This window comes from Bombina bombina, chromosome 4 (genome assembly GCF_027579735.1).
Source record: "Bombina bombina isolate aBomBom1 chromosome 4, aBomBom1.pri, whole genome shotgun sequence".
NCBI classification, from domain to species: domain Eukaryota; kingdom Metazoa; phylum Chordata; class Amphibia; order Anura; family Bombinatoridae; genus Bombina; species Bombina bombina.
Window position 1 is genome coordinate 155495165 of NC_069502.1, and position 27533 is coordinate 155522697.

The window sequence follows — 27533 nt, forward strand, 5'->3', positions numbered from 1 at the left end:
AGGTTAAAGGGACAGTCAACACCAGGATTTTTGTTGTTTTAAATGATAGATAATCCCTTAATTACCAATTCCCCAGTTTTGCATAACCAACACAGTTATAATTATACACATTTCTTCTGTTAAGTGTGATCAGTCCACGGGTCATCATTACTTCTGGGATATTACTCCTCCCCAACAGGAAGTGCAAGAGGATTCACCCAGCAGAGCTGCATATAGCTCCTCCCCTCAACGTCACCCCCAGTCATTCTCTTGCACCCAACGACTAGATAGGATGTGTGAGAGGACTATGGTGATTATACTTAGTTTTATATCTTCAATCAAAAGTTTGTTATTTTAAAATAGCACCGGAGTGTGTTATTATCTCTCTGGCAGAGTTTGAAGAAGAATCTACCAGAGTTTTTGTTATGATTTTAGCCGGAGTAGTTAAGATCATATTGCTGTTTCTCGGCCATCTGAGGAGAGGTAAACTTCAGATCAGGGGACAGCGGGCAGATGAATCTGCATAGAGGTATGTAGCAGTTTTTATTTTCTGACAATGGAATTGATGAGAAAATCCTGCCATACCGATATAATGTCATGTATGTATACTTTACACTTGGCAGTTGCTTAATCTGTTTTCTGACAGTTTCTGTTCTCCCTCACTGCTGTGTGTGAGGGGGAGGTGACGTTTTTTGGCGCTTTTACTACGCATCAAATATTTCAGTCAGCAACTCATTGTATTCCCTGCATGATCCGGTTCATCTCTACAGAGCTCAGGGGTCTTCAAAACTTATTTTGAGGGAGGTAATTTCTCTCAGCAGAGCTGTGAGAATTATAGTTTGACTGAGATAAAAAACGTTTATTCTGTAATTTGTTTCCTGCTTTCAGAATTTGTTATCTTTGCTAATGGGATTAAACCTTTGCTAAAGTTGTGTTATTTACAAGGATTGAGGCTATAACTGTTTCAATTTATTAATTTTCAACTGTCATAGATCTTTTGTGCTTCTTAAAGGCACAGTACGTTTTAATATTATTCTAATTGAATTGTATTTCCAAGTTACAAGTTTATTTGCTAGTGTGTTAAACATGTCTGATTCAGAGGATGATACCTGTGTCATTTGTTGCAATGCCAAAGTGGAGCCCAATAGAAATTTATGTACTAACTGTATTGATGCTACTTTAAATAAAAGTCAATCTGTACAAATTGAACAAATTTCACCAAACAACGAGGGGAGAGTTATGCCGACTAACTCGCCTCACGTGTCAGTACCTACATCTCCCGCTCAGAGGGAGGTGCGTGATATTGTAGCGCCGAGTACATCTGGGCGGCCATTACAAATCACATTACAGGATATGGCTACTGTTATGACTGAGGTTTTGGCTAAATTACCAGAACTAAGAGGTAAGCGTGATCACTCTGGGGTGAGAACAGAGTGCGCTGATAATATTAGGGCCATGTCAGACACTGCGTCACAGGTGGCAGAACATGAGGACGGAGAACTTCATTCTGTGGGTGACGGTTCTGATCCAAACAGACTGGATTCAGATATTTCAAATTTTAAATTTAAACTGGAAAACCTCCGTGTATTACTAGGGGAGGTGTTAGCGGCTCTGAATGATTGTAACACAGTTGCAATACCAGAGAAAATGTGTAGGTTGGATAAATATTTTGCGGTACCGACGAGTACTGAGGTTTTTCCTATACCTAAGAGACTTACTGAAATTGTTACTAAGGAGTGGGATAGACCCGGTGTGCCGTTCTCACCCCCTCCGATATTTAGAAAAATGTTTCCAATAGACGCCACCACAAGGGACTTATGGCAAACGGTCCCTAAGGTGGAGGGAGCAGTTTCTACCTTAGCTAAGCGTACTACTATCCCGGTGGAGGATAGCTGTGCTTTTTCAGATCCAATGGATAAAAAATTAGAGGGTTACCTTAAGAAAATGTTTGTTCAACAAGGTTTTATATTGCAACCCCTTGCATGCATTGCGCCGATCACGGCTGCAGCGGCATTCTGGATTGAGTCTCTGGAAGAGAACATTGGTTCAGCTACTCTGGACGACATTACGGACAGGCTTAGAGTCCTTAAACTAGCTAATTCATTCATTTCGGAGGCCGTAGTACATCTTACTAAACTTACGGCGAAGAATTCAGGATTCGCCATTCAGGCACGCAGGGCGCTGTGGCTAAAATCCTGGTCAGCTGATGTTACTTCTAAGTCTAAATTGCTTAATATACCTTTCAAAGGGCAGACCTTATTCGGGCCCGGGTTGAAAGAGATTATCGCTGACATTACAGGAGGTAAAGGCCATGCCCTGCCTCAGGACAAAGCCAAGACTAGACAGTCTACTTTTCGTTCCTTTCGTAATTTCAAAGCAGGAGCAGCATCAACTTCCTCTGCACCAAAACAGGAAGGAGCTGTTGCTCGCTACAGACAAGGCTGGAAACCTAACCAGTCCTGGAACAAGGGCAAGCAGACTAGGAAACCTGCTGCTGCCCCTAAAACAGCATGAATTGAGGGCCCCCGATCCGGGATCGGATCTAGTGGGGGGCAGACTTTCTCTCTTCGCCCAGGCTTGGGCAAGAGATGTTCAGGATCCCTGGGCGCTAGAGATAATATCTCAGGGATACCTTCTGGACTTCAAATACTCTCCTCCAAGAGAGAGATTTCATCTGTCAAGATTGTCAACAATCCAGACAAAGAAAGAGGCGTTTCTACGCTGCGTACAAGAGCTCTTGTTAATGGGAGTAATCCATCCAGTTCCACGATCGGAACAGGGACAGGGGTTTTACTCAAATCTGTTTGTGGTTCCCAAAAAAGAGGGAACTTTCAGACCAATCCTGGACTTAAAGATCCTAAACAAATTCCTAAGAGTTCCATCGTTCAAGATGGAGACTATTCGGACAATTTTACCTATGATCCAAGAGGGTCAGTACATGACCACTGTAGATTTAAAAGATGCTTACCTTCACATACCGATTCACAAAGATCATTATCGGTACCTAAGGTTTGCCTTCCTAGACAGGCATTACCAGTTTGTGGCTCTTCCATTCGGATTGGCTACAGCTCCAAGAATCTTCACAAAGGTTCTGGGTGCTCTTCTGGCGGTACTAAGACCGCGGGGAATCTCGGTAGCTCCATACCTAGACGACATTCTGATACAAGCTTCAAGCTTTCAAACTGCCAAGTCTCATACAGAGTTAGTGCTGGCATTTCTAAGGTCACATGGATGGAAGGTGAACGAAAAGAAAAGTTCACTCGTTCCACTCACAAGAGTTCCCTTCCTGGGGACTCTTATAGATTCTGTAGAAATGAAGATTTACCTGACAGAGGACAGGCTAACAAGACTTCAAAGTGCTTGCCGCACCCTTCATTCCATTCAACACCCGTCAGTGGCTCAATGCATGGAGGTAATCGGCTTAATGGTAGCGGCAATGGACATAGTACCCTTTGCACGCTTACACCTCAGACCACTGCAACTGTGCATGCTAAGTCAGTGGAATGGGGATTACTCAGACTTATCCCCTTCTCTGAATCTGGATCAAGAGACCAGAAATTCTCTTCTATGGTGGCTTTCTCGGCCACATCTGTCCAGGGGGATGCCATTCAGCAGACCAGACTGGACAATTGTAACAACAGACGCCAGCCTTCTAGGTTGGGGTGCCGTCTGGAATTCTCTGAAGGCTCAGGGACAATGGAGTCAGGAGGAGAGTCTCCTGCCAATAAACATTCTGGAATTGAGAGCAGTTCTCAATGCCCTCCTGGCTTGGCCCCAGTTGACAACTCGGGGGTTCATCAGGTTTCAGTCGGACAACATCACGACTGTAGCTTACATCAACCATCAGGGAGGGACAAGAAGCTCCCTAGCTATGATGGAAGTATCAAAGATAATTCGCTGGGCAGAGTCTCACTCTTGCCACCTATCAGCAATCCACATCCCGGGAGTGGAGAACTGGGAGGCGGATTTCTTAAGTCGTCAGACTTTTCATCCGGGGGAGTGGGAACTTCATCCGGAGGTCTTTGCCCAAATACTTCGACGTTGGGGCAAACCAGAGATAGATCTCATGGCGTCTCGACAGAACGCCAAGCTTCCTCGTTACGGGTCCAGATCCAGGGATCCAGGAGCAGTCCTGATAGATGCTCTGACAGCACCTTGGGACTTCAGGATGGCTTACGTGTTTCCACCCTTCCCGTTGCTTCCTCGATTGATTGCCAGAATCAAACAAGAGAGAGCATCAGTGATTCTAATAGCACCTGCATGGCCACGCAGGACTTGGTATGCAGACCTGGTGGACATGTCATCCTGTCCACCTTGGTCTCTACCTCTGAAACAGGACCTTCTGATACAGGGTCCCTTCAAACATCAAAATCTAACTTCTCTGAAGCTGACTGCTTGGAAATTGAACGCTTGATTTTATCAAGACGTGGGTTTTCTGAGTCAGTTATTGATACCTTAATACAGGCTAGGAAACCTGTTACCAGAAAGATTTACCATAAGATATGGCGTAAATACCTATATTGGTGTGAATCCAAAGGTTACTCTTGGAGTAAGGTTAGGATTCCTAGGATATTGTCTTTTCTACAAGAAGGTTTAGAAAAGGGTTTATCTGCTAGTTCATTAAAGGGACAGATCTCAGCTCTGTCCATTCTGTTACACAAACGTCTGTCAGAAGTTCCTGACGTCCAGGCTTTTTGTCAGGCTTTGGCCAGGATTAAGCCTGTGTTTAAAACTGTTGCTCCACCATGGAGTTTAAACCTTGTTCTTAATGTTTTACAGGGCGTTCCGTTTGAACCCCTTCATTCCATTGATATAAAGTTGTTATCTTGGAAAGTTCTATTTTTAATGGCTATTTCCTCGGCTCGAAGAGTCTCTGAATTATCAGCCTTACATTGTGATTCTCCTTATTTGATCTTTCATTCGGATAAGGTAGTCCTGCGTACTAAACCTGGGTTCTTACCTAAGGTAGTTACTAACAGGAATATCAATCAAGAGATTGTTGTTCCTTCTTTGTGCCCAAATCCTTCTTCAAAGAAGGAACGTCTACTGCACAACCTGGATGTAGTCCGTGCTCTAAAATTTTACTTACAGGCAACTAAGGAATTTCGACAAACGTCTTCTCTGTTTGTCATTTACTCTGGGCAGAGGAGAGGTCAAAAAGCTTCCGCTACCTCTCTTTCTTTTTGGCTTCGTAGCATAATTCGTTTAGCTTATGAGACTGCTGGACAGCAGCCTCCTGAAAGAATTACAGCTCATTCTACTAGAGCTGTGGCTTCCACTTGGGCCTTCAAGAATGAGGCCTCTGTTGAACAGATTTGCAAGGCTGCAACTTGGTCTTCGCTTCATACTTTTTCCAAATTTTACAAATTTGACACTTTTGCTTCATCGGAGGCTATTTTTGGGAGAAAGGTTCTTCAGGCAGTGGTTCCTTCTGTATAAAGAGCCTGCCTATCCCTCCCGTCATCCGTGTACTTTTGCTTTGGTATTGGTATCCCAGAAGTAATGATGACCCGTGGACTGATCACACTTAACAGAAGAAAACATAATTTATGCTTACCTGATAAATTCCTTTCTTCTGTAGTGTGATCAGTCCACGGCCCGCCCTGTTTTTAAGGCAGGTAAATATTTTTTAATTTATACCCCAGTCACCACTTCACCCTTGGCTTTTCCTTTCTCGTTGGTCCTTGGTCGAATGACTGGGGGTGACGTAGAGGGGAGGAGCTATATGCAGCTCTGCTGGGTGAATCCTCTTGCACTTCCTGTTGGGGAGGAGTAATATCCCAGAAGTAATGATGACCCGTGGACTGATCACACTACAGAAGAAAGGAATTTATCAGGTAAGCATAAATTATGTTTTTACCTCTTTAATTACCTTGTATTTAAGCCTCGGCAGACTGCCCCCTTATTTCAGTTCTTTTGACAGACTTGCAATTTAGCCAATCAGAGCTGTCTCCATGGTGAATTCACGTGCATGAGCTCAATGTCATCTATATGAAACACGTGAACTAATGCCCTCTAGTGGTAAAAAACGATCAAAATGCATTTAGATTAGAGGCGGCCTTCAAGGTCTAAGAAATTAGCATATGAACCTCCTAGGTTTAGCTTTCAACTAAGAATACCAAGAGAACAAAGCAAAATTGGTGATAAAAGTAAATTGGAAAGTTGTTTAAAATTACATGCCCTATTTGAAACATGAACATTTTTGTTTGGACTTGACTGTCCCTTTAACACCTTCTTTTCTGCAGTTGCCAGATTTTGACTTATTTGTAAGACCCAATCTGAAGTTGTTACTGGAGTACACACAGCTAGCCATGGTCATTATGTTAGCAAAATAATGTATTTTTGCAAACATAATGACAATAGCTAGCTGTGTGTACTCCAGTAACAACTCTGGATTGGGTCTTACAAATAAGGCAAAGACTGGCAACTGCAACAAAGAAGGTGCTATCTAATGATCTCTGCTGAAGCAAATAAGAGACAGATATGAGGCAGGGTTATTCTCTTTAAATCTGTTATATGCACTTTGAGTTCTTAAAACTTGAAACCCTAAATTTAAAAAAATAGAGTGCAAGTAAATGATGGCAATATACTGTAAATTTGTTTTGCTATGCATAATTTAAACCTTTTATATTACAATCTCAAGGTGTTTACTGTGTTGGAGACAACTGGGAAATGTTTTTCTTCTATAAGATACCACAAGTCCACGGATTCATCATTTACTTGTGGGATATTATCCTCCTGCTAACAGTAAGTGGCAAAGAGCACCACAGCAGAGCTCCCTTGACTCCACCCCCCAGTCATTATCTTTGCCTACTCTAAGTAATAGGAAGGGTAAACTGAAAGAGGTGATAAAATGTTAGTTTTTATTTTCTTCAAGCAAGACTTTTTTTATTTTAAATGGTACCGGTGAGTGCTATTTTTTCCCAGGCAGCAGATGGATGAAGACTTCTGCCTGGAGACTGATGATCTTAGCAGTTGTTACTAAGATCCAGAGTAGTTCCCACAGAATGGCTGAGGAGTACTTAAGAAACTTCAGTGTGAGGAACGTTTTTCATTCTACAAGCATTGAGGTATGTTCAGCCATTTTTTTCTGGAGAGACTGTGTTATTTCAGAATTGGCTGACAGTATCCCCATGAGGGAAAGGGTAAGCAGTAATCCTAATGTATAGAGAGGGGTATTACTGGACCTGTTTGTTGAGCTATAAAAATGGTTGACACTGATGACATGATGTTTGTGGGCAAACATTTCTATGTTGGGAGTTAAAAATAAAGTTTTTTGTGGCAAACCTTTTGACTTTATTTTAACAATGGAGGGTACACATGGCTTCACTTAGATGGGTATATGAACCCACATGGCTAGGTTTTAGACCGCTCTGGTGCGGTTATTATTAAGGCTGTGAGACATTGAGTTAGTTGGGCGGGGCCTATTTTCACGCCTCAGTTGCACAGTTGTTTTTCCCATGCAAGCAGCAAGCTCCAACTCCGGTGGGCCTTTCAGGAAATTTGGGCCTATTCGAAGGGTTAATCCGATTTTGCAGACCCCTGAGGGCCTGCTGTGGCGAGGTGAAGGGGGTGTTTTTGTTTAACTATAACGTTTTTGGTACAACGTTTTTTGTTTTTAAGGGTTAAGTATTCCTTTCCTTGTCGGGCAATCTTAGCTGACAAGTTGGGACACATTTATCATAAAATTAAGAGAATTTTATTGTTTTAAAGCAGTTTTGGAAAAATTGTATGCTTTTTTTTCTCTTAAAGGCGCAGTACCGTTTTTTTCAGATTATTTTTTTTCACAAAATAAAGTGATTTCAAGCCTGTTTGTGGTCATTACTAGCCTGTTTTTAACATGTCTGACATTGAGGAAAGCCAATGTTCTATGTGTTTAGAAGCCATTGTGGAACCCCCACTTAAAATGTGTCCCTCATGTACTGAAAGGGCCTTACATTGCAAAGAACATATTTTAGCTGATAAAAGTATGTCTCAGGATGATTCTCAGTCAGAAGAGAATCAGGTTATGCCATCTACTTCTCCCTAAGTGTCACAACATTTAACGCCCACCCAAGCGACGCCAAGTACTTCTAGTGCGTCTAATTCTTTCACCCTGCAAGATATGGCTGCAGTTATGTCTACTACCCTTAGAGGTATTATCTAAACTGCCTGGTTTACAGGGTAAGCACAGTAGGTCCGGTATTAGAGTAAATGCTGAGCCCTCTGATGCTTTATTGGCCATCTCTGATGTACCCTCACAGTGTTCTGATTTGGGGGTGGGGGAATTGCTGTCTGAGGGAGAGCTTTCTGATTCAGGAAAGATGTTCCCTCAAACAGACTCAGATATGACAGCCTTTAAGTTTAAGCTTGAACACCTCTGCTTGTTACTCAGGGAGGTTTTAGCAACTCTGGATGATTGTGACCCTATTGTCATCTCGCCAGAGAAACTTTGTAAAATGGATAAATATCTAGAGGTCCCTACTTACACTAATGTTTTTCCAGTCCCTAGAAGAATTTCGGACATTGTTACTAAAGAATGGGATAGACAGGCATTCCGTTCTCTCCCCCTCCTACTTTTAAGAAAATGTTTCCCATATCTGACACCATTTGGAATTCTTGGCAGACGGTCCCTAAGGTGGAGGGAGCTATTTCTACCCTGGCTAAGCGTACAACTATACCTATTGACGACAGTTGTGCTTTCAAATATCCTATGGATAAAAAATTAGAAGGGCTTCTAAAGAAGTTGTTTATTCATCAGGGTTTTCTTCTGCAACCTATAGCATGCATTGTTCCAGTAACTACTGCAGCAGCTTTTTGGTTTGAGGCTCTAGAGGAGTCTCTTAAGGTTGAGACCCCATTAGATGATATTTTGGATAGAATTAAGGCTCTCAAGCTAGCAAATTCTTTTATTACAGATGCCACTTTCCAAATGGCTAAATTAGCGGCAAAGAATTCAGGCTTTGCCATTTTAGCGCGTAGAGCGTTATGGCTTTAAGTCATGGTCTGCTGATGTGTCATCTAAATCCAAGCTTTTAGCTATTCCATTTAAGGGTAAGATCCTATTCGGCCTGAACTTAAGGAGATCATTTCTGACATTACTGGAGGTAAAGGTCATGCCCTTCCTCAGGACAAGACGGTTAAAATGAGGACCAAACAGAATAATTTTCGTTCCTTTCGAAACTTTAAAGGCGGTCCCTCTACTTCCTCATCCGCCTCCAAGCAGGAGGGGAACTTTGCTCAATCCAAGTCAGTCTGGAGACCTAACCAGACTTGGAATAAAGGTAAACAGGCCGAGAAGCCCGCTGCTGCTACTAAGACAGCATGAAGGGGCAGCCCCCGATCCGGGACCGGATCTAGTAGGGGGCAGACTTTCTCTCTTCGCTCAGGTTAGGGCAAGAGACGTTCAGGATTCCTGAGCATTAGAAATTGTGACCCAGGGGTATCGTCTAGAATTCAAAGATTCTCTCCTAAGGGGGAGATTTCATCTTTCACGTTTGTCTGTAAACCAGACAAAAAGAGAGGCGTTCTTACGCTGTGTAGAAGACCTATATACCATGGGTGTAATCTGCCCAGTTCCAAAACTAGAACAGGGGCAGGGGTTTTACTCAAATCTGTTTGTGGTTCCCAAAAAAGAGGGAACCTTCAGACCGATTTTAGATCTCAAAACTCTAAACAAATTTCTCAGAGTTCCATCTTTCAAGATGGAGACCATACGTACAATTTTACCAATGATCCAGGAGGGTCAATATATGACCACTGTGGATTTGAAGGATGCGTATCTTCACATTCCTATCCACAAAGATTATCACCAGTTCCTCAGGTTTGCCTTCCTGGACAAACATTACCAGTTTGTGGCCCTTCCTTTTCGGGTTGGCCACAGCTCCCAGAATTTTCTCAAAGGTGCTAGGGTCCCTTCTGGTGGTTCTAAGGCCGCTGGGCATAGCAGTGTCGCCCTATCTGGACGATATTTTGATTCAGGCGTCAACTTACCATCTAGCCAAATCTCACACGGATATCGTGTTGGCTTTTCTAAGAACTCACGGGTGGAAGGTGAACATAAAAAAGAGTTCACTTGTTCCTCTTTTGGAAAAAAGATTAAACTTCTTGCGCTATAAATCCAACAGCAAGGACCAGCACCACAGATGGATACTAGTTCCCTACAAACTAGCAAAAGGAATATTGAAGTGAAAAAACAAGTACTGTGGGCGCCTTAAAGGGCAGGTCAAAAAAATATATGAGTTGATTATGTCCTAATACATATGAAAAAAATCTTTTAACAAATGATAGGTAAATGATCAAGAAAAAAAAAATCTTTTAACAAATGATAGGTAAATGATCAAGAAAAAAACAACAGCCAATTGAAATGAATGTTAAAATATAATTTAATTAGACTTTACTAAATGTATTAAAAGAGTTGTAAGTGAAATAATTAATACAATGAGATAAATATAAAAAGGCAATACTATATGTACATAAATAAATGCATAAAAACTTGTTTATATAAAATAAGTGATTCTCTGTAAGTGACCTATGTAGAGAGAAGACCTCTAAAGACACTTCAGAATACTTAACCTCTGCTGCAGACAGGGTTAAGGAAGCAAAAAAGCAGTACTAATGAGAGAAAATGAATCCTGGTGATTTAAGCAAAATAACAATGAGCTGCAACAATGATGCTCAATTCCATTTCAAAGTTTTAGGATTGGTGTAAAACGGCAATCCTGTGCAGGTTATAGCCGTGAAGAAATGGTACCTTAATTTGTTCAGGAGCTCCAAGTGTTTTTGTAATCCAGTGTAGCAGTTATACCGCCAGCATGAAACAGAAAATAGTTCCGGCAACGTTTCAGCTCTTAGCAGAGCCTTTGTCAAGCCTGACAAAGCTTGTCAAGCTTGACAAAGGCTCTGCTAAGAGCTAAAACGTTGCCGGAACTATTTTCTTCACACTATTGTGGCTCACTAAGGACACCGTACTCCAGGAAACACTGAAGCAACAAACGGACATCACACAGCTGAGGGTGGAATTCCAGAGTTTGCAGGGGAGAGGAGCTTGGCGGCTTTCTTCCCATCACACACAGAGGGTTCCCAGAGCTGTTTCATGCTGGCAGTATAACTGCTACACTGGATTACAAAAACACTTGGAGCTCCTGAAGAAATTAAGGTACTATTTCTTCACGGCTATAACCTGCGCAGGTTTGCCATTTTACACCAATCCTAAAACTTTGAAATTGAATTGAGCATCATTGTTGCAGCTCATTGTTATTTTGCTTAAATCACCAGGATTCATTTTCTCTCATTAGTACTGCTTTTTTGCTTCCTTAACCCTGTCTGCAGCAGAGGTTAAGTATTCTGAAGTGTCTTTAGAGGTCTTCTCTCTACATAGATAGGTCACTTACAGAGAATCACTTATTTTATATAAACAAGTTTTTATGCATTTATTTATGTACATTTAGTATTGCCTTTTTATATTTATCTCATTATATTAATTATTTCGCTTACAACTCTTTTAATACATTTAGTAAAGTCTAAATTATATTTTAACATTCATTTCAATTGGCTGTTGTTTTTTTCTTGATCATTTACCTATCATTTGTTAAAAGATTTTTTTTTTTTCTTGATCATTTACCTATCATTTGTTAAATGATTTTATTCATATGTATTAGGACATAATCAACTCATATATTTTTTTGACCTGCCCTTTAAGGCGCCCACAGTACTTGTTTTTTCACTTGTTCCTCTTGCAAGAGTTCCATTCCTAGGAACTCTGATAGACTCGGTAGACATAAAGATTTTTCTGACGGAGATCAGAAAATCAAAGATCTTAACCACCTGCCGAGCACTTCATTCCATTCCTCGGCCATCAGTGGCTCAGTGTATGGAGGTAATTGGACTAATGGTAGCTGCTATGGACATAGTTCCGTTTGCTCGCTTACATCTCAGACCACTGCAGCTGTGCATGCTCAGACAGTGGAATGGGGATTATGCGGATTTATCTCCGTGGATAAATCTGGATCTAGAGACCAGAGACTCTCTTCTTTGGTGGTTGTCACAGGATCATCTGTCCCAGGGAATGTGCTTCTTCAGGCCAGCATGGGTCATAGTGACGACAGACGCCAGCCTCTTGGGCTGGGGTGCAGTCTGGAATTCCCTGAAGACTCAGGGTGTGTGGACTCAGGAGGAGAACTGAGAGCGATATTCAACGCGCTTCAAGCGTGGCTTCAGCTGGCTTCGGCCAAATTCATAAGATTCCAGTCGGACAATATCACGACTGTAGCACATATCAGTCATCAAGGGGGAACAAAGAGTTCTCTAGTGATGATAGAGGTTTCCAAAATAATTCAATGGGCAGAGACTCACTCTTGCCATCTATCAGCAATATATATCCCAGGAGTGGAGAACTGGGAAGCAGATTTTCTAAGTCGTCAGACTTTTCATCCGGGGGAGTGGGAACTCCATGTGGAGGTGTTTGCGAAATTGATTCATCAATGAGGCGCACCGGAATTGGATCTGATGGCATCTCATCAGAATGCCAAACTTCCTTGTTACGGGTCTAGATCAAGGGATCCTCAAGCTGTACTGATAGATGCTCTAGCAGTACCGTGGTCGTTCAACCTGGCTTATGTGTTTCCTCCTTTTCCTCTTCTACCTCGTCTGTTTGCAAGAATCAAACAGGAGAGGGCTTCCTTAATATTGATAGCGCCTGCGTGGCCACGCAGGACTTGGTATGCAGACCTGGTGGAAATGTCATCTCTGCCACCGTGGAAACTGCCACTGAGACAGGACCTTCTCATTCAGTGTCCGTTCCAACATCCAAATCTAATTTCTCTGCAGCTGACTGCCTGGAGATTGAACGCTTGATTCTATCTAAGCGGGGATTCTCTGAGTCGGTCATTGATTCCTTGGTTCAGGCTCGGAAGCCTTTCACTAGGAAAATTTATCATAAGATATGGCGTAAATATCAGGATTCCTAGGATTTTGTCCTTTCTCCAAGAAGGATTGGAGAAGGGATTATCAGCTAGTTCCTTAAAGGGACAGATTTCTGCTTTGTCAATCTTACTACACAAGCGTCTGGCAGATGTGCCAGACGTTCAGTCGTTTTGTCAGGCTTTGGTTAGAATTAAGCCTGTGTTTAAACCTGTTGCTCCGCCATGGAGTTTGAATTTAGTTCTTAATGTTCTTCAAGGGGTTCCGTTTGAACCCATGCATTCCATAGATATTAAACTTCTATCTTGGAAAGTTCTGTTTTTAGTTGCTATCTCTTCTGCTCAAAGAGTTTCTGAGCTATCTGCGTTACAATGCGACTCGCCTTATCTTATATTCCATTCTGATAAGGTGGTTTTGTGCACTAAACCTGGATTACTTCCTAAGGTTGTTTCAAATAAGAATATTAATCAGGAAATTGTTGTTCCTTCTCTGTGTCCTAACCCTTCTTCTAAGAAGGAGCGTCTTTTACATAACTTGGGCGTGGTTCGTGCCTTGAAGTTTTACTTGCAAGCGACCAAAGATTTCCGTCAAACATATTCTCTGTTTGTTGTATAGGTCAAAAAACTACGGCTACCTCTCTTTCTTTTTGGCTGAAAAGCATCATCCGTTTGGTATATGAGACTTCTGGACAGCAGCCTCCTGAAACAATTACAGCTCATTCTACTAGAGCGGTGGCTTCCACATGGGCTTTTAAAAACAATGCTTCTGTTGAACAGATTTGTAAGGCTGCGACTTGGTCTTCCCTTCATACCTTTTCCAAATTTTACAAATTTGATACTTTTGCTTCTTCTGAGGCTGTTTTTGTGAGAAAAGTTCTTCAAGCAGTGGTGCCTTCTGTTTAGGTATTTGCCTTGTCCCTCCCTTTCATCCGTGTCCTGTAGCTTTGGTATTGTATCCCACAAGTAAAGGATGAATCCGTGGTCTCGTCGTATCTTATAGAGGAAAAGGAAATTTATGCTTACCTGATAAATTGATTTATTCTATGATACGACGAGTCCACGGCCCGCCCTGTCAATTTAAGACAGATTATATTTGTTTTCCGTCGAATGACTGAGGGGTGGAGTCAAGGGAGGAGCTATATAGACAACTCTGCTGTGGTGCTCTTTGCCACTTCCTGTTAGCAGGAGGATAATATCCCACAAGTAAAGGATGAATCCATGGACTCGTCGTATCATAGAAGAAATCAATTTATCAGGTAAGCATAAATTTCCTTTTCTGTCAGTACAGTGAATGGCTTCTGGTATTCTTATTCTCGCAGAAATCTTTTTGTATCACTAGAAAGTATCCTTATTCCCCAGATTGATGGCTCCAGGCAGTAAATCATTGCTAACAGTCACCCAAAGGGTGAAAAGGGCTGCTCGGTTTAGGTTTATTTAATGTGTGCATTCTACCCCCTGTTCAGTCATATTGCGCAAAAAGCCATATTTTTGGATCTTGGACAAAGAGCACCATTTAAAGCCTACTTAAAAAAGTAGTTTGTTTAATATCTGCTGGTAAGCATGTTATGTAGCAGAGGACTAAAGCAATTGGTTGTATTGAAGTGTACAGTGTCCTGAAGTACAAAGTGATCATTAGAGTACATGTGAGAGATGCACTCTTCCTTTTGTGGGCTGGCTCTTGAGAAATGGCAAATATAGTATTCTTTAGTTAATCTAAAAGAGAGTATTTTTAAAACATATCAATATATTAAGTTGCGAATGCAATTTGTGAGCCTTTGCGAGTACTTATGCGAACCTGCAAACCGCAGTTAAAGGGATATAATAACCATATGTTAAATTACTGGAAAGTGATTTAGTATAACTGTAATAAGCTGGAGAAGAAATATCACCTGAACGTTTCTCTGTAAAAAGGTAGATATTTTACCTCAAAATTTCTTCAGCCCACAATAGTAAGTGGTCTGTGAACAGTTATTCTCCAACTACTGTCAGCTTCATGTTGAAAAAAAAACCCAACATAAAACAGCCAATCGGCTTCATCATTGCTGATGTAACACTTTGTTTTACTAAGATCTCATGAGATTTCACTGAAATCTCTCGAGATTTCATAGTAAACGTCCTTAAACTGAGGAGGAAAATAACATGAACGTGCCTGTACATGCCAGATGCACACTCCCTGGCAAGTCCCGGGACTATCATCCTGATTGGCTGCTTAAAGTCTTTTTACAATGGGATGTGGTTACCGAAGATATTTTGAAGTAAAATATCTTCCTTTTTTACATAGAGATGTTTAGGTAATGTTTTTTACTCCTCTTTTTACAGCTATGCTGCATCACTTTCAAGCGCTTCAACATTTGGGTATCATGTCCCTTTTATAAGCAGTGGTCATAAGACTTAAATTCCCAAGCCTAACCCTCTCCCTAAGTTGTTGGAATGAAATAATTTGTCATTGATGTTTGCTCTATTATGTCCCCACCCTCTCAATTGATTGATTGCTTGAAAACAGGGGTCACAACTGCACAAACTTTTGCTTATCTGTTGATAAATGCAAAAGCAAGTGCTGTTTTTTTTATAATTTAAAAATAATTTGCCACTGAGCAACTGATCATTGAGTATCAGTTTTGCCCAATCAGTATATTTCTTATAGTTTCTATGTCATAGTAACATAGTAGATGAGGTTGAAAAAAAGACTGAAGTCCATCAAGTTCATCTTATACAATTCTTAATATATTTACAATAAAAGTTCCAGTTGAGCTTAATTTAATCCCATTAAAAAGGGACCTATTTAACACAAGCAATCATATCCCTGAATTCTCTTTCTAGCCAGAACTGTATCTAAACCATTTTTAAATGTATCTAAGGTATTGGCATTTACTACCTTCTTAGGTAATAAGTTCCACAAATTGATTGCTCTTACAGTGAAAAAATGTTTGTTGCTGGAGATTAAATCTCCTTCCCTCCAGCCTTAATTTTTTACCTCTTGTCACAAACAATTTTCTTGGAATAAACAGAATTTCCACCATCTCTGTATATGGACCTTGAATATCTTTATATAAAGTAATCTCAAGCGCCTTTTTTCTTTAAGTTAAAACATTTAAACATAACTTTTCACGTGGAAAACAACAATATTCTTAGCACTGTATTGTTCTTTCATACACGTGGATAGCTATAATTAGGTGGAGTGAATAGAATATTTTTGTGTTTAATGGCGCTTTAATCTGGCCATGCAATCATAAAGTTTAGCAGGTGTTTCTTCAGTTATTCATTTGCCTTGGAGCATGAAATAGTGACAGCAAGTTGAAATTACAAATTAGATTGCATTACAGATGTGGTAGCAATAAATCATTTTTCATCCGAATGATTAACGTTTCAGGCATTACCGGATTTTATAAATTGTTTTAATCTTTGATTAATTGTTTGCCATTTTTACAGTTATCTTTATAACGCTGAGTTAAGAAGTTAAATAATTAAATAGGGCCTTATTTTAAGCAATGCATTTTTTTTTCTCTTCACAGTGCCAGCAAAAACTAATTCCTCACCAGGATCAGTTGATAATAATAGCGCTGGAATCCATCTACAACTGTGAGAGAGATGACCAGCTTGCTTTGTGTTATGACATCCTGGAGTGCCTACCGCAGAGAGGTTATGGGTAATGATCTGCGCTAATCTGCACTGTTTCCAAATTGTGACACCGCAAAATCCATTGCATATTAGTTTTACTCCCAATGCCCATTACTAAAACAAAGTATAAAATATATATTCATTTTGTTTTAGCTTATTCTAGTCCGAAAACAAATCCAAATTAAATACATACAAAACAAAAATCAATTATTTATCAAATATTCCTCATTTGTAAAGCTTTTGCTATGACCTTACATACATTTCTGACACCCATTACATTACCTAAATTCTGTATGACCGATGGGGCCTGGAATTGTGTTGCTCTGATAGAATCAGAAGATGCAATGCTAGAATCACTGGCCTAAATATTAGTCAAATGAGCTTGCAAATCTTGTAAGAACTTGTCCCTAAATGATGACATTAATGAAACAAATTCTACATTTATTTCCGTTTTCAATAGTTTGGTTAGCGTTTAGAAACTTGCTATAGTTTGACCAAATGTTTTGAATGCAGTTTAAATGAACTTTTTTTTAAGCTGAACATGAAAAATGTTCTCATCTCATGGAGAGACAAGTTGTAGATCTTGTAACCAGGCAACTTACATCTGTTTGTTCATCTCTTTACATTTCTTAAAGGGACAGTCTAATAGAGATGTTCATTTATAGGTTTTGTGAACCTCTGGCCCTTTATGCTGCTTGGCTATATTTGTTGCTGAATTCATTCTTGTTCAATAGCAAGACGCTAAAATCTGTGCAAATCCCCAAAACCTCCCAATGCCCATCTCTGCATTCTAATACAATAATTGCATGACTAAATCATTACAGCATGCATTGTTAGCGTTTCAGTTTACTATTGTTATTAACTCCCACAAAGACATGAAGCTGAAAAAAAATATTTTGTGATTCAGACAAATCGAACAATAAAAAATAAAAAAAAGTTACCAATTTACTTTTATTATCAGTTTCACTTTGTTCTCATGATATTCATTGTTGAAGAGACACCTATGTAGGTGTCTGGAGCACTGCATGGCAGGAAATAGTGCTGCCATCTAGTGTTCTTGCAAATGGATTACATGCTTGAAAATCTGCTGCCATATAGTGCTCTAGAAATGGGCTGGCTCCTAAGCATACATTCCTGTTTTTTAAACAAAAGATACGAAGAGAACAATTGAAAATTGTTAATAGAAATAAATAAGAAAGTGTTTAAAATCTGAATCATAAAAAATAAGTTTGGGTTTCATATCCCTTTAAACACATCTGTTAAGTTCTTTTTGGGCTGCTTTGAGCAGAAAAATGCTGTTGTGACCACCTTGGTTACTCCTCTAGGTTTTCTGAGGTAGTTGTTGTGTATTTTATACAACATTGTTTTTTTTAAAGTTCCCATTTAAAACCTCTAGATGGCAGTAAAGTAGCCATCTTAGCATACGTAGCATATGCAGTGTCTACATTTTAAATGCATTCCATTTTGATAAATATCAGAAAAAAATGTTGTGATACCTCCTTTCTTTTATCCTTTTTTAGCATTGAAACCGACATAACTAACTCTCTTCACGAAAAGGTAGATCAGCTGGAACAAATCCTCAGGTAAAATGTTTTCTACCAAACTGTTCCTTTCGACTGTTTCTGCAGTGTTTGAAATAGTTAAATAAAAAAATATCAACTTTTAATAAAATGTCAATTAAACGTATTATTTTGGTGGCCTGACCATGCAGATTGTGCTAACCACCTTGGTTACTCCTCTAGGTTTTCTTAGGTAGTTGTTGGCTGTATTTTATACAACATTGGTTTTTAAAGTTCCCATTTAGACCCTCTAGTTCTATCTTAGCAGCCAGCAATGTAAAACATTTAATAGCTTGTATGATTTACATGAGTTGGCCAATCGCTAACTGTAGTTCCTGTTTGAATCTCAAGGTTTAGGGTTCTAATCATGGCAAGCCCAACTCCACTTTTACCTTTTAAAACATACTTTGGTAATAACAAGAACTAATATTTATCAGCTACTGTTAATATAGTGGGAATATTTTCTGGCAAATTTCAAAGTTATTCCAATATTCCCTCTCCCTGTATCATGTGACAACTGCTAGTGAATCACAAAATACATATACGGTATACACTGTGCACTTTTGCTCATCCTCAGTAGGAGTAGGAGCTGAAGCCTCAGAATGTGTGCATATAAAAATAATGTGCACATTTTGACTTTAGTGTTCCTTTAAATGAGTATTATTTGACACAAGCATGTTGTTGATCTAAACTTTTTTAATAAATGTTAGCTGCATTTGTTTTTCAATAGACAAACTCCACCTACCTCTTGCCTCATTTGGAGGAGCCAGTCTGAGGCTTGAGTCCGCAGCTGACAAGGCTAGCCATGGTCATTATGTTAGTGTAAAGTGATTTGTTTTGCAGATGTTAATGCTATGTAGCAGGGTGTGCCCTGGGAATTCAGCAGGGTACATTTACAGCTCTAAGAATTTAAACATGCACAATTTTCAGAGCTAAACTATATGAAAATAGTGCAAAATAAATTATGAAACTATATTGCAAAGTAGTTTTACTACACACAATTAAATGTTTTAAATAACAATCTAAAGGTGTTAACTGTCTTATTAATTAATATTGTTTGGGCCAAATAACCCCTATATTTAATTTGAGCTATGTGCCTTATTAATTCATTCCAAGCATTTTTTTAATCCTTTCCACATTAAACATTATTCCTTTGTTGCTTTTATTTTGTCTTGGCAGACATTCCTCATACTGTATTTACTATCCATTAAGTAATATTTTGCCAGTTACATTTTTGTCGGGTTTTTGAACTGATTATGTAAAATAATAGAAAATTGTAATTATAGATAGAGGCCTTTGTGTCTGTATAACATCCTTATAATAGACAATGTATAATGAGAAGAGAGCAAATAAGTTAGATAGAAAAAAAGAATTGTAATTACAGAATAATTATTTTCTCATTTTCCTTATATAGATTTGAAATTTACATTCAATATAAAATAAAGAAAACTGGGTTAAAAATAAGGATTGACTAGAAAGAGATTAGACATAAATACTTGGGAGACCAGATTGTATGGCTAAACCACAAGACAGAAAATAAACACATAAATAAAGAGGAGACAAGTGTACTGACTCTTTACTTGTTGTTTTAAAGGGAGATAGGACATGGATTTGTGCAGCAGTCCAATGTTTATTAAAGTGACATAAAACCTCATAAGATCTTTAATTATGCATAATTAAAAAAAGAAAAGAAAATGCAATGCACTTTCATTATTTATTTTGCCTTCTTTTCCTGTAATTTAGCTGTGAAAACAGTGCCCCCGATAAGTTAGAGTGCCTTCTGTGCAGCCAGATTCTCCCTCATATGCTACACAGTGGTTGGTTAATGTGTGCAGGATCCTGATTATATCTGTCACACATTGACTGCAGCAAAGAAAGTAAGATACTATTCATGATGGTTTTAATTGGATGTGTCCTGGTTTTTTAAATCAGCACATATTTTTTTTAACAAAATTACAGTTTTATTTCCTTTCAAACCATCTATTTTGCATGCTGATCTTCTGCAATGCAGTGAATAGTTTTTTTACTTTAATGTCATTTTAACAGGAAATGCATATTTGTGTTCACATGAGCCTTAAGGACTGGTTGTTCAATGGCTGAACTCCTGCTGCTGCCCTTTTGATAGTAATTGACACACCTCAAAATATTTGTATTTCTTTCCTATTTCATGGAGAGTCCACAAAACATTTTAATTACTAATGGGATATTCACTCCTGGCCAGCAGGAGGAGGCAATGAGCACCCCAGCAGAGTTGTTAAGTATCACTTCCCTTACCCATAACCCCCAGTCATTCTCTTTGTCTTGATCACAGGATCACAGGAGGTTGGCGAAGATGGTGTCTGAAGATTTTAATCCATTTAAGGGGCACTTTTCCCTGAAAGCAAGGATTTTGGGGCTATACTGTGTCCATGTAATGGTGGCTATTAGCAGTTAGTTTTTATTGAGGCTCAGAGATGGAGAGTGTATGAAGTGTTTGACGGGTGTTTGTTTTACTTTTTACTTGTTGCAATTGCTTTTTCAGCTCAGCTTATTGGCCCAATCACTTTTGCTGTGCTGCTGTTTTTGTTCACACTATTTTTGTTTGACTCGGTTTTCATCTTCTCTGTTCAAATAGTAGAAACTTCTGGAGGGGTAAGACCTCAGCAGAGCTGAGGGTTTTAGGTGCTTATTTATGTTTTATTGCTTAATATAAATAAATTTAATTTGGCTTTAATTTGGCTTTTAAATTTTTTTTGTTAATTGTTACGAACTGATACCCAATTATGGACACTAATACTGAAGTTGATTCATTTGAAAAATGCTTATTGTGTTAGAGGCTAAGATAATTCCTCATGTACAGTTTTGCTCTTCATGTCTAAATAAAACTTCTCTTCCTGAGCCTCCTGTCTCTCAGGATAGTGTTATCCTAGCTACGCCTCAGCTTTCCCCTCAAGCTTCACATGCAGTGCCCTGCTGTTCCTCTTAACCTCCCGGGGGTGTTTTTTTACCTGGGGATTTTGCTGCACAGATTTATTTTGCTGTTTTTGCAACTTTATCTGCTTTTCCAAAGGTCTCTGGTAAGTGTAAGAGGCAATCTAAACATATTGATGTTAGTAAGACTGACTCCGCTAAGGCTGCGTTAGTCAGTTTGTCTTAATTATCTGATGAGGATATTCTGATGAGGATTCTTCAGTGGCTTCTGAGGGGGAATTGTCAGATTCGGATACTGTAGTGACCAATTCTGCAGATTCAGAGAATATTAATTTCAGATTTAAGTTAGAAACCCTTCAAGTTCTTTTGAAGGAGGTTCTTGCTACTTTGGAATAATCTGACGCATCTGTTGCGGCGAATCCAAAAGTCTAGTAAGCTTAATAGGGTATATGATGTACCCTCATCTGTGGAAGTATTTCCAGTTTCAGACCCTATGGGAGATATTATAACTCAGGAATGAAATAAACCAGGAATTCCTCTTTCCTTGTCCCATGTTTTTAAAAATATGTTTCCTGTTGCTAATGCTATTCGTGATTTGTGGCGCACGGTGCCCAAGGTAGAGGAAGCTACTATTCCTATTGAAGATAGTTGTTCTTTCAAGGATCCCATGGATAAGAAGCTTGAGTCTTTTTTTGAAGAAGATGTACATTCATCAGGGATTACAGTGACAACCTGTTGCTAGTATTGCTACAGTTGCGGGGGTAGCATCTTATTGCTGCAATGATTTATCTAATCTTATCCTAGAAGAGACTACTATAGAGGAGATCCAAGACAGGATCAAGGCTCTCAAGCTAGCCAATACCTTTATTTGTGATGCCAACATGCAAGTTCTTAGGTTGGGTGCTAAGATTTCTGGTTTTACTGTTTTAGCTCGCAGAGCTCTCTGGATAAAATCTTGCTCTGCAGATGTTACATCCAAGTCCAAGCTTTTATCTCTGCCTTATAAGAGTAAAACCTTGTTTGGACCAGGTCTGGCAGAAATTATTTCTGGCATTACAGGTGGAAAGGGTTCTTTCCTACCTCAGGATAAAAATAATAGACCTAAGGGTCGCCTTTTGTAACTTTAAGGGATAGAAGTCTTGCTCTTCCAAGTCGGATCAATAAAAGTCTTCTTGGTGGTCCAGTCAGCCTTGGAATGGTGGAAGCAAGCTAAGAAGCCTTCCATTGATTTGAAATCAACATGAAGGGGCCTCCCCCAATCCTGTAGTTGATCAAGTGGGGGACAGGCTTTCTTTTTTTTCAGCAGGCTTGGATACGTGATGTTCCAGATCCTTGGGCCATAGATACAGTATCCCACGGTTACAGAATAGGATTCAGATCTTGTTCTCCCAGGGGCAGGTTCCACCTGTCAAAGTTATCTGCAAACCAGATGAAGAGAGAGGCCTTCTTAAACTGCGTAAAGGACCTATCATCCCTGGGAGTAATTGTTCCAGATCCTCTAGAGCAGTGGTCTCAAAGTACAAGCCCCAGGGTCATATGCAGCCCTCAAGATAGTTTCATCTGGCCCTCCCTTGTTTAATAGGTAAACCATTAATTTTGGCTGTCAGTTTTTTTTTTAGGGTTCTAAGAGGTGTAACTAGTTGATGTTCTATATAGGCACCCACAAGAGAAATAAAAAGACAACTGTCCAGTGTAGAATCCCAGCATGCACTGCTGGGATAAATGTCACTTCTTATGTTGTTATACCATTTCAGAATGATCAGTTCACTTGGCACTCACAAGAGCTTCAACTCCCACCATGCACTACTACTTGGGTAAACATCACTTCCAGTTGCTAGTACATCCAGAGCACTTACTCAGTTCAAACGAAGACAATTTAAAGGTAATGTTCCAGCACTCAAGCAGGTGTTGCACGTCACCAATGGGTCACCGCCCAAGACCCAAAGTAATACATAAAAAAGCATGAAGGTGACAGCAAATCCTTATGATTGCATGAGTAAGGGATAGGATCCCGAAATGTTGCCTGTTTGTCTCCTATTATTTTTTGAATAAATAAAGATTTGCTATCACCTTCATGCTTTTTTACCCCATGGGAGTAGAACATTTGGCTAGTGACCCCAGATACATTGAGTTTGATACCCCTGCTCTAGAGGAATAGGGTCTAGGATTTTATTCAAATCTATTTGTAGTTCCCAAGAAGGCGGGCACTTTTCGTCCCATTCTAGACCTAAAGTGTCAGTCCATTCCTCAGGGTTCCGTCCTTCAAGATGGAACATTCATCCGTTAGTCCAAAAGGGTCAGTTCATGATAACCATAGATCTAAAGGACGCATATCTTCATGTTCCTATTCACAGGGATCATTACCAGTATCTAAGGTTTGCCTTCCAGGACAAACATTTCCAGTTGGTTGCCCTTCCTTTTGGCCTTGTAACACCTCCCAAAATGTTTACAAAAGTTCTGGGGGCTCTTCTGGCAGTGCTGAGGTCCCAGGGTATTGCTGTGGCGCCTTATCTAGACAACATTCTAGTTCAAGCGCCATCTTTTCATCTAGCAAGAACTCATACCAAGATGTTGTTGTCTATTCTACGTTCTCATGGGTGAAAAGTGAATCTGGGAAAGAGCTCCCTTTGGTCTAGATACAAGGGTTTGTTTCAATCATAGATTCCCTGTCCATGAAGATTTTTCTGACGGACGTCATAAAATCCAAACTTCATGTTTCTTGCCTGTCTCTCCAGTCTGCTATTCATCCATTTGTTGCCTCCATGGGCATCATTCCTTTTGCTTGGTTCCATCTGATACCTCTGCAGCCATGCATGCTCAGTCAATGGAACGTGGACCACTCAGATCTCTCATGGTGGGTTTCACAGGACCATCTGTCTCCGGGACATTCTTCCTTAGGACTTCCTGGATGATTGTGACCATGCACGCCAGCCTGTTAGGCTGGGGAGCAGTTTGGGGTTTCTTAAAGATACAGGGTCTGTGGACTCCAGAGGAGTCATCTCTTCCAATAAACATCTTGGAGTTGAGAACAAATTTTTATTCTTTAATAGCTTGGCCTCAACTAGCTTTGGTCCAATTTATCAGATTTCAGTCGGACAACATCACCTTGGTGGCCTACTTCAATCACTAGGGTGAAATTCCTTAGCCATCTCTCTGCCATCCACATACCAGGGGTGGACAACTGGGAGGCGGATTTTCTAAGCAGACATACTTTTCATCCCGGAGAGTGGGCTCTCCACCCAGAGGTTTTCACAATGATAACTCTCAGGTATGGGATTCCAGAGTTGGATCTGATGGCGTCTTGTCAAAATGCCAAGCTTCCAAAGTACGGTTCAAGGTCAAGAGATCCTCAAGCTGTTCTGGAAGATGCTCTAGCTGTTCTTTGGAGCTTCAATCTAGCATACCTGTTAACTTCGTTTGAGTTGCTTCCACAAGTAATTGCTTGCATCAAACAGGAGAGAGCTTCTGTGATTCTAGTAGCTCCTGCATGGCCTCACAGGATCTGGTTCGCGGATCTGGTTACGATGTCATCTCTTCCGCCTTGGAGGTTACCTTTCAGGAAGGACCTTTAACTTCAGGGTCCCTTTCTTCATCCAAATCTGGTTTCTCTGAAGCTGACTGCTTGGAAGTTAAACGTCTAAGTTTGGCTAGATTTGGCTTCTCTGAGAAAGTCATAGATACTATGCTTCAGGCTCATAAACTGGTTACTCGCAGAATTTACCATAGGGTATGGTGTAAATACCTTCATTGGTGTGATTCAAAAGGTTTTTCTTGGAACAAAGTAAAGGTTCCTCGAATTTTGACTTTTCTTCAGGAGGGCCTGGAGATTGGTTTGTCAATCAGTACTTTGAAGGGTCACATTTCTGCTCTGTCTATTCTTCTGCATAAGCGTCTGGCAGTTCTGGCAAATGGTTCAGTCTTTTTTTCAGGCCTTGGTCAAAATCAGGCCTGTGTTTAAATCTGTTGCTCCTCCTTGGAGTCTTAACATTGTTTTTAGAGTTTTGTAGCAGGCGCCGTTTGAGCCGATGCATTCTGGTAATATTAAATTACATGACTAAGAGCCTGTTGAGGCTTGAAATGTTGTATGTTTGTTGCTGAGGACCCTAAGTGGAAATAAAGGTTCTTTTAAAGAAATTTGGAGGCTGGAATATACTTTGTTCTAATATTAAATTACTATCTTGGAAGGTTTTGTTTCTTCTTGCTATTTTTTTTCTGGTCGCAGAGTTTCCGAACTTTCGGCTCTGCAGTGTGATTCCCCTTACCTTATTTTTCATGCTCATAAGGCAGTCCTCCTTACTAAGATGGGGCTTCTCCCTAATGTAGTGTCGGATCACAATATTAATCAGGAAATTGTTGTTCCTTCTTTTTGTCCTAACCCTTCTTCCCAGAAGCAACGTCTATTGTATAACTTGGATGTTGTGTGTGCTCTTAAATTTTACCTTCAAGCAACTAAAGATTTTCGGCAGACTTCTGCCCTGTTTGTTGTTTTCTCTACTCTACTCTTTCTCTCTAGTTGAGAAGTGTTATCCATTTAGCTTTTTGAGACAGCTGGACAGCATCCTCCTGAGAGAATTACAGTTTATTCCACTAGAGCTGTTTCATCTTCATGTGCTTACAAAAATGACGCTTCTGTAGGGCAAATCTGTAAGGCGGCCACTTGGTCCTCTATACAGGTGCAGAATTATTAGGCAATTGAGTATTTTGACCACATCATCCTCTTTATGCATGTTGTCTTACTCCAAGCTGTATAGGCTCGAAAGCCTACTACCAATTAAGCATATTAGGTGATGTGCATCTCTGTAATGAGAAGGGGTGTGGTCTAATGACATCAACACCCTATATCAGGTGTGCATAATTATTAGGCAACTTCCTTTCCTTTGGCAAAATGGGTCAAAAGAAGGACTTGACAGGCTCAGAAAAGTCAAAATTAGTGAGATATCTTGCAGAGGGATGCAGCACTCTTAAAATTGCAAAGCTTCTGAAGCGTGATCATCGAACAATCAAGCGTTTCATTCAAAATAGTCAACAGGGTCGCAAGAAGCGTGTGGAAAAACCAAGGCGCAAAATAACTGCCCATGAACTGAAAAAAGTCAAGCGTGCAGCTGCCAAGATGCCACTTGCCACCAGTTTGGCCATATTTCAGAGCTGCAACATCACTGGAGTGCCCAAAAGCACAAGGTGTGCAATACTCAGAGACATGGCCAAGGTAAGAAAGGCTGAAAGACGACCACCACTGAACAAGACACACAAGCTGAAACGTCAAGACTGGGCCAAAAAATATCTCAAGACTGATTTTTCTAAGGTTTTATGGACTGATGAAATGAGAGTGAGTCTTGATGGGCCAGATGGATGGGCCCGTGGCTGGATTGGTAAAGGGCAGAGAGCTCCAGTCCGACTCAGACGCCAGCAAGGTGGAGGTGGAGTACTGGTTTGGGCTGGTATCATCAAAGATGAGCTTGTGGGGCCTTTTCGGGTTGAGGATGGAGTCAAGCTCAACTCCCAGTCCTACTGCCAGTTTCTGGAAGACACCTTCTTCAAGCAGTGGTACAGGAAGAAGTCTGCATCCTTCAAGAAAAACATGATTTTCATGCAGGACAATGCTCCATCACACACGTCCAAGTACTCCACAGCGTGGCTGGCAAGAAAGGGTATAAAAGAAGAAAATCTAATGACATGGCCTCCTTGTTCACCTGATCTGAACCCCATTGAGAACCTGTGGTCCATCATCAAATGTGAGATTTACAAGGAGGGAAAACAGTACACCTCTCTGAACAGTGTCTGGGAGGCTGTGGTTGCTGCTGCATGCAATGTTGATGGTGAACAGATCAAAACACTGACAGAATCCATGGATGGCAGGCTTTTGAGTGTCCTTGCAAAGAAAGGTGGCTATATTGGTCACTGATTTGTTTTTGTTTTGTTTTTGAATGTCAGAAATGTATATTTGTGAATGTTGAGATGTTATATTGGTTTCACTGGTAAAAATAAACAATTGAAATGGGTATATATTTGTTTTTTGTTAAGTTGCCTAATAATTATGCACAGTAATAGTCACCTGCACACACAGATATCCCCCTAAAATAGCTATAACTAAAAACAAACTAAAAACCACTTCCAAAACTATTCAGCTTTGATATTAATGAGTTTTTTGGGTTCATTGAAAACATGGTTGTTGTTCAATAATAAAATTAATCCTCAAAAATACAACTTGCCTAATAATTCTGCACTCCCTGTACATACTTTTTCAAAATTCTACAAATTTGATACTTTTGCCTTAGCTGAGGCTTCTTTTTGGGAAAAAGGTTCTTCAAGCGGTGGTGCTTTCAGTTTAGGTTTGCCTGTCTTGTTCTTCATCCCTATTCATTCTATGTCCTCTAGCTTGGGTATTGGTTCCCACTAGTAATTAAAATGATTTATAGACTCTCCATACCATAGGAAAGAAAACAATATTTATACTTACCTGATAAATGTATTTCTTTCCAGGTATGGAGAGTCCACAACCTGCCCTTATTCAAATTAAGACTGCATTTTTTTGTCTAGTCCTCAGGCACCTCTATACCCTTGTGTTATC

General features: G+C 40.1%; 1 protein-coding gene across 3 annotated transcripts in view; it reads left to right on the forward strand.

The window, feature by feature from the left end:
• The window catches only part of NBAS (NBAS subunit of NRZ tethering complex), a 1903611-nt gene that overhangs the window by 781349 nt on the left and 1094729 nt on the right, over positions 1 to 27533 (forward strand). For all 3 annotated transcript variants that reach the window (XM_053709663.1, XM_053709664.1, XM_053709665.1), the window contains exons 26-27: positions 16391 to 16524; positions 18017 to 18079. In XM_053709663.1, the coding sequence (XP_053565638.1) occupies positions 16391 to 16524; positions 18017 to 18079 (197 nt within the window). The remainder of the gene's footprint in view (positions 1 to 16390; positions 16525 to 18016; positions 18080 to 27533) is intronic.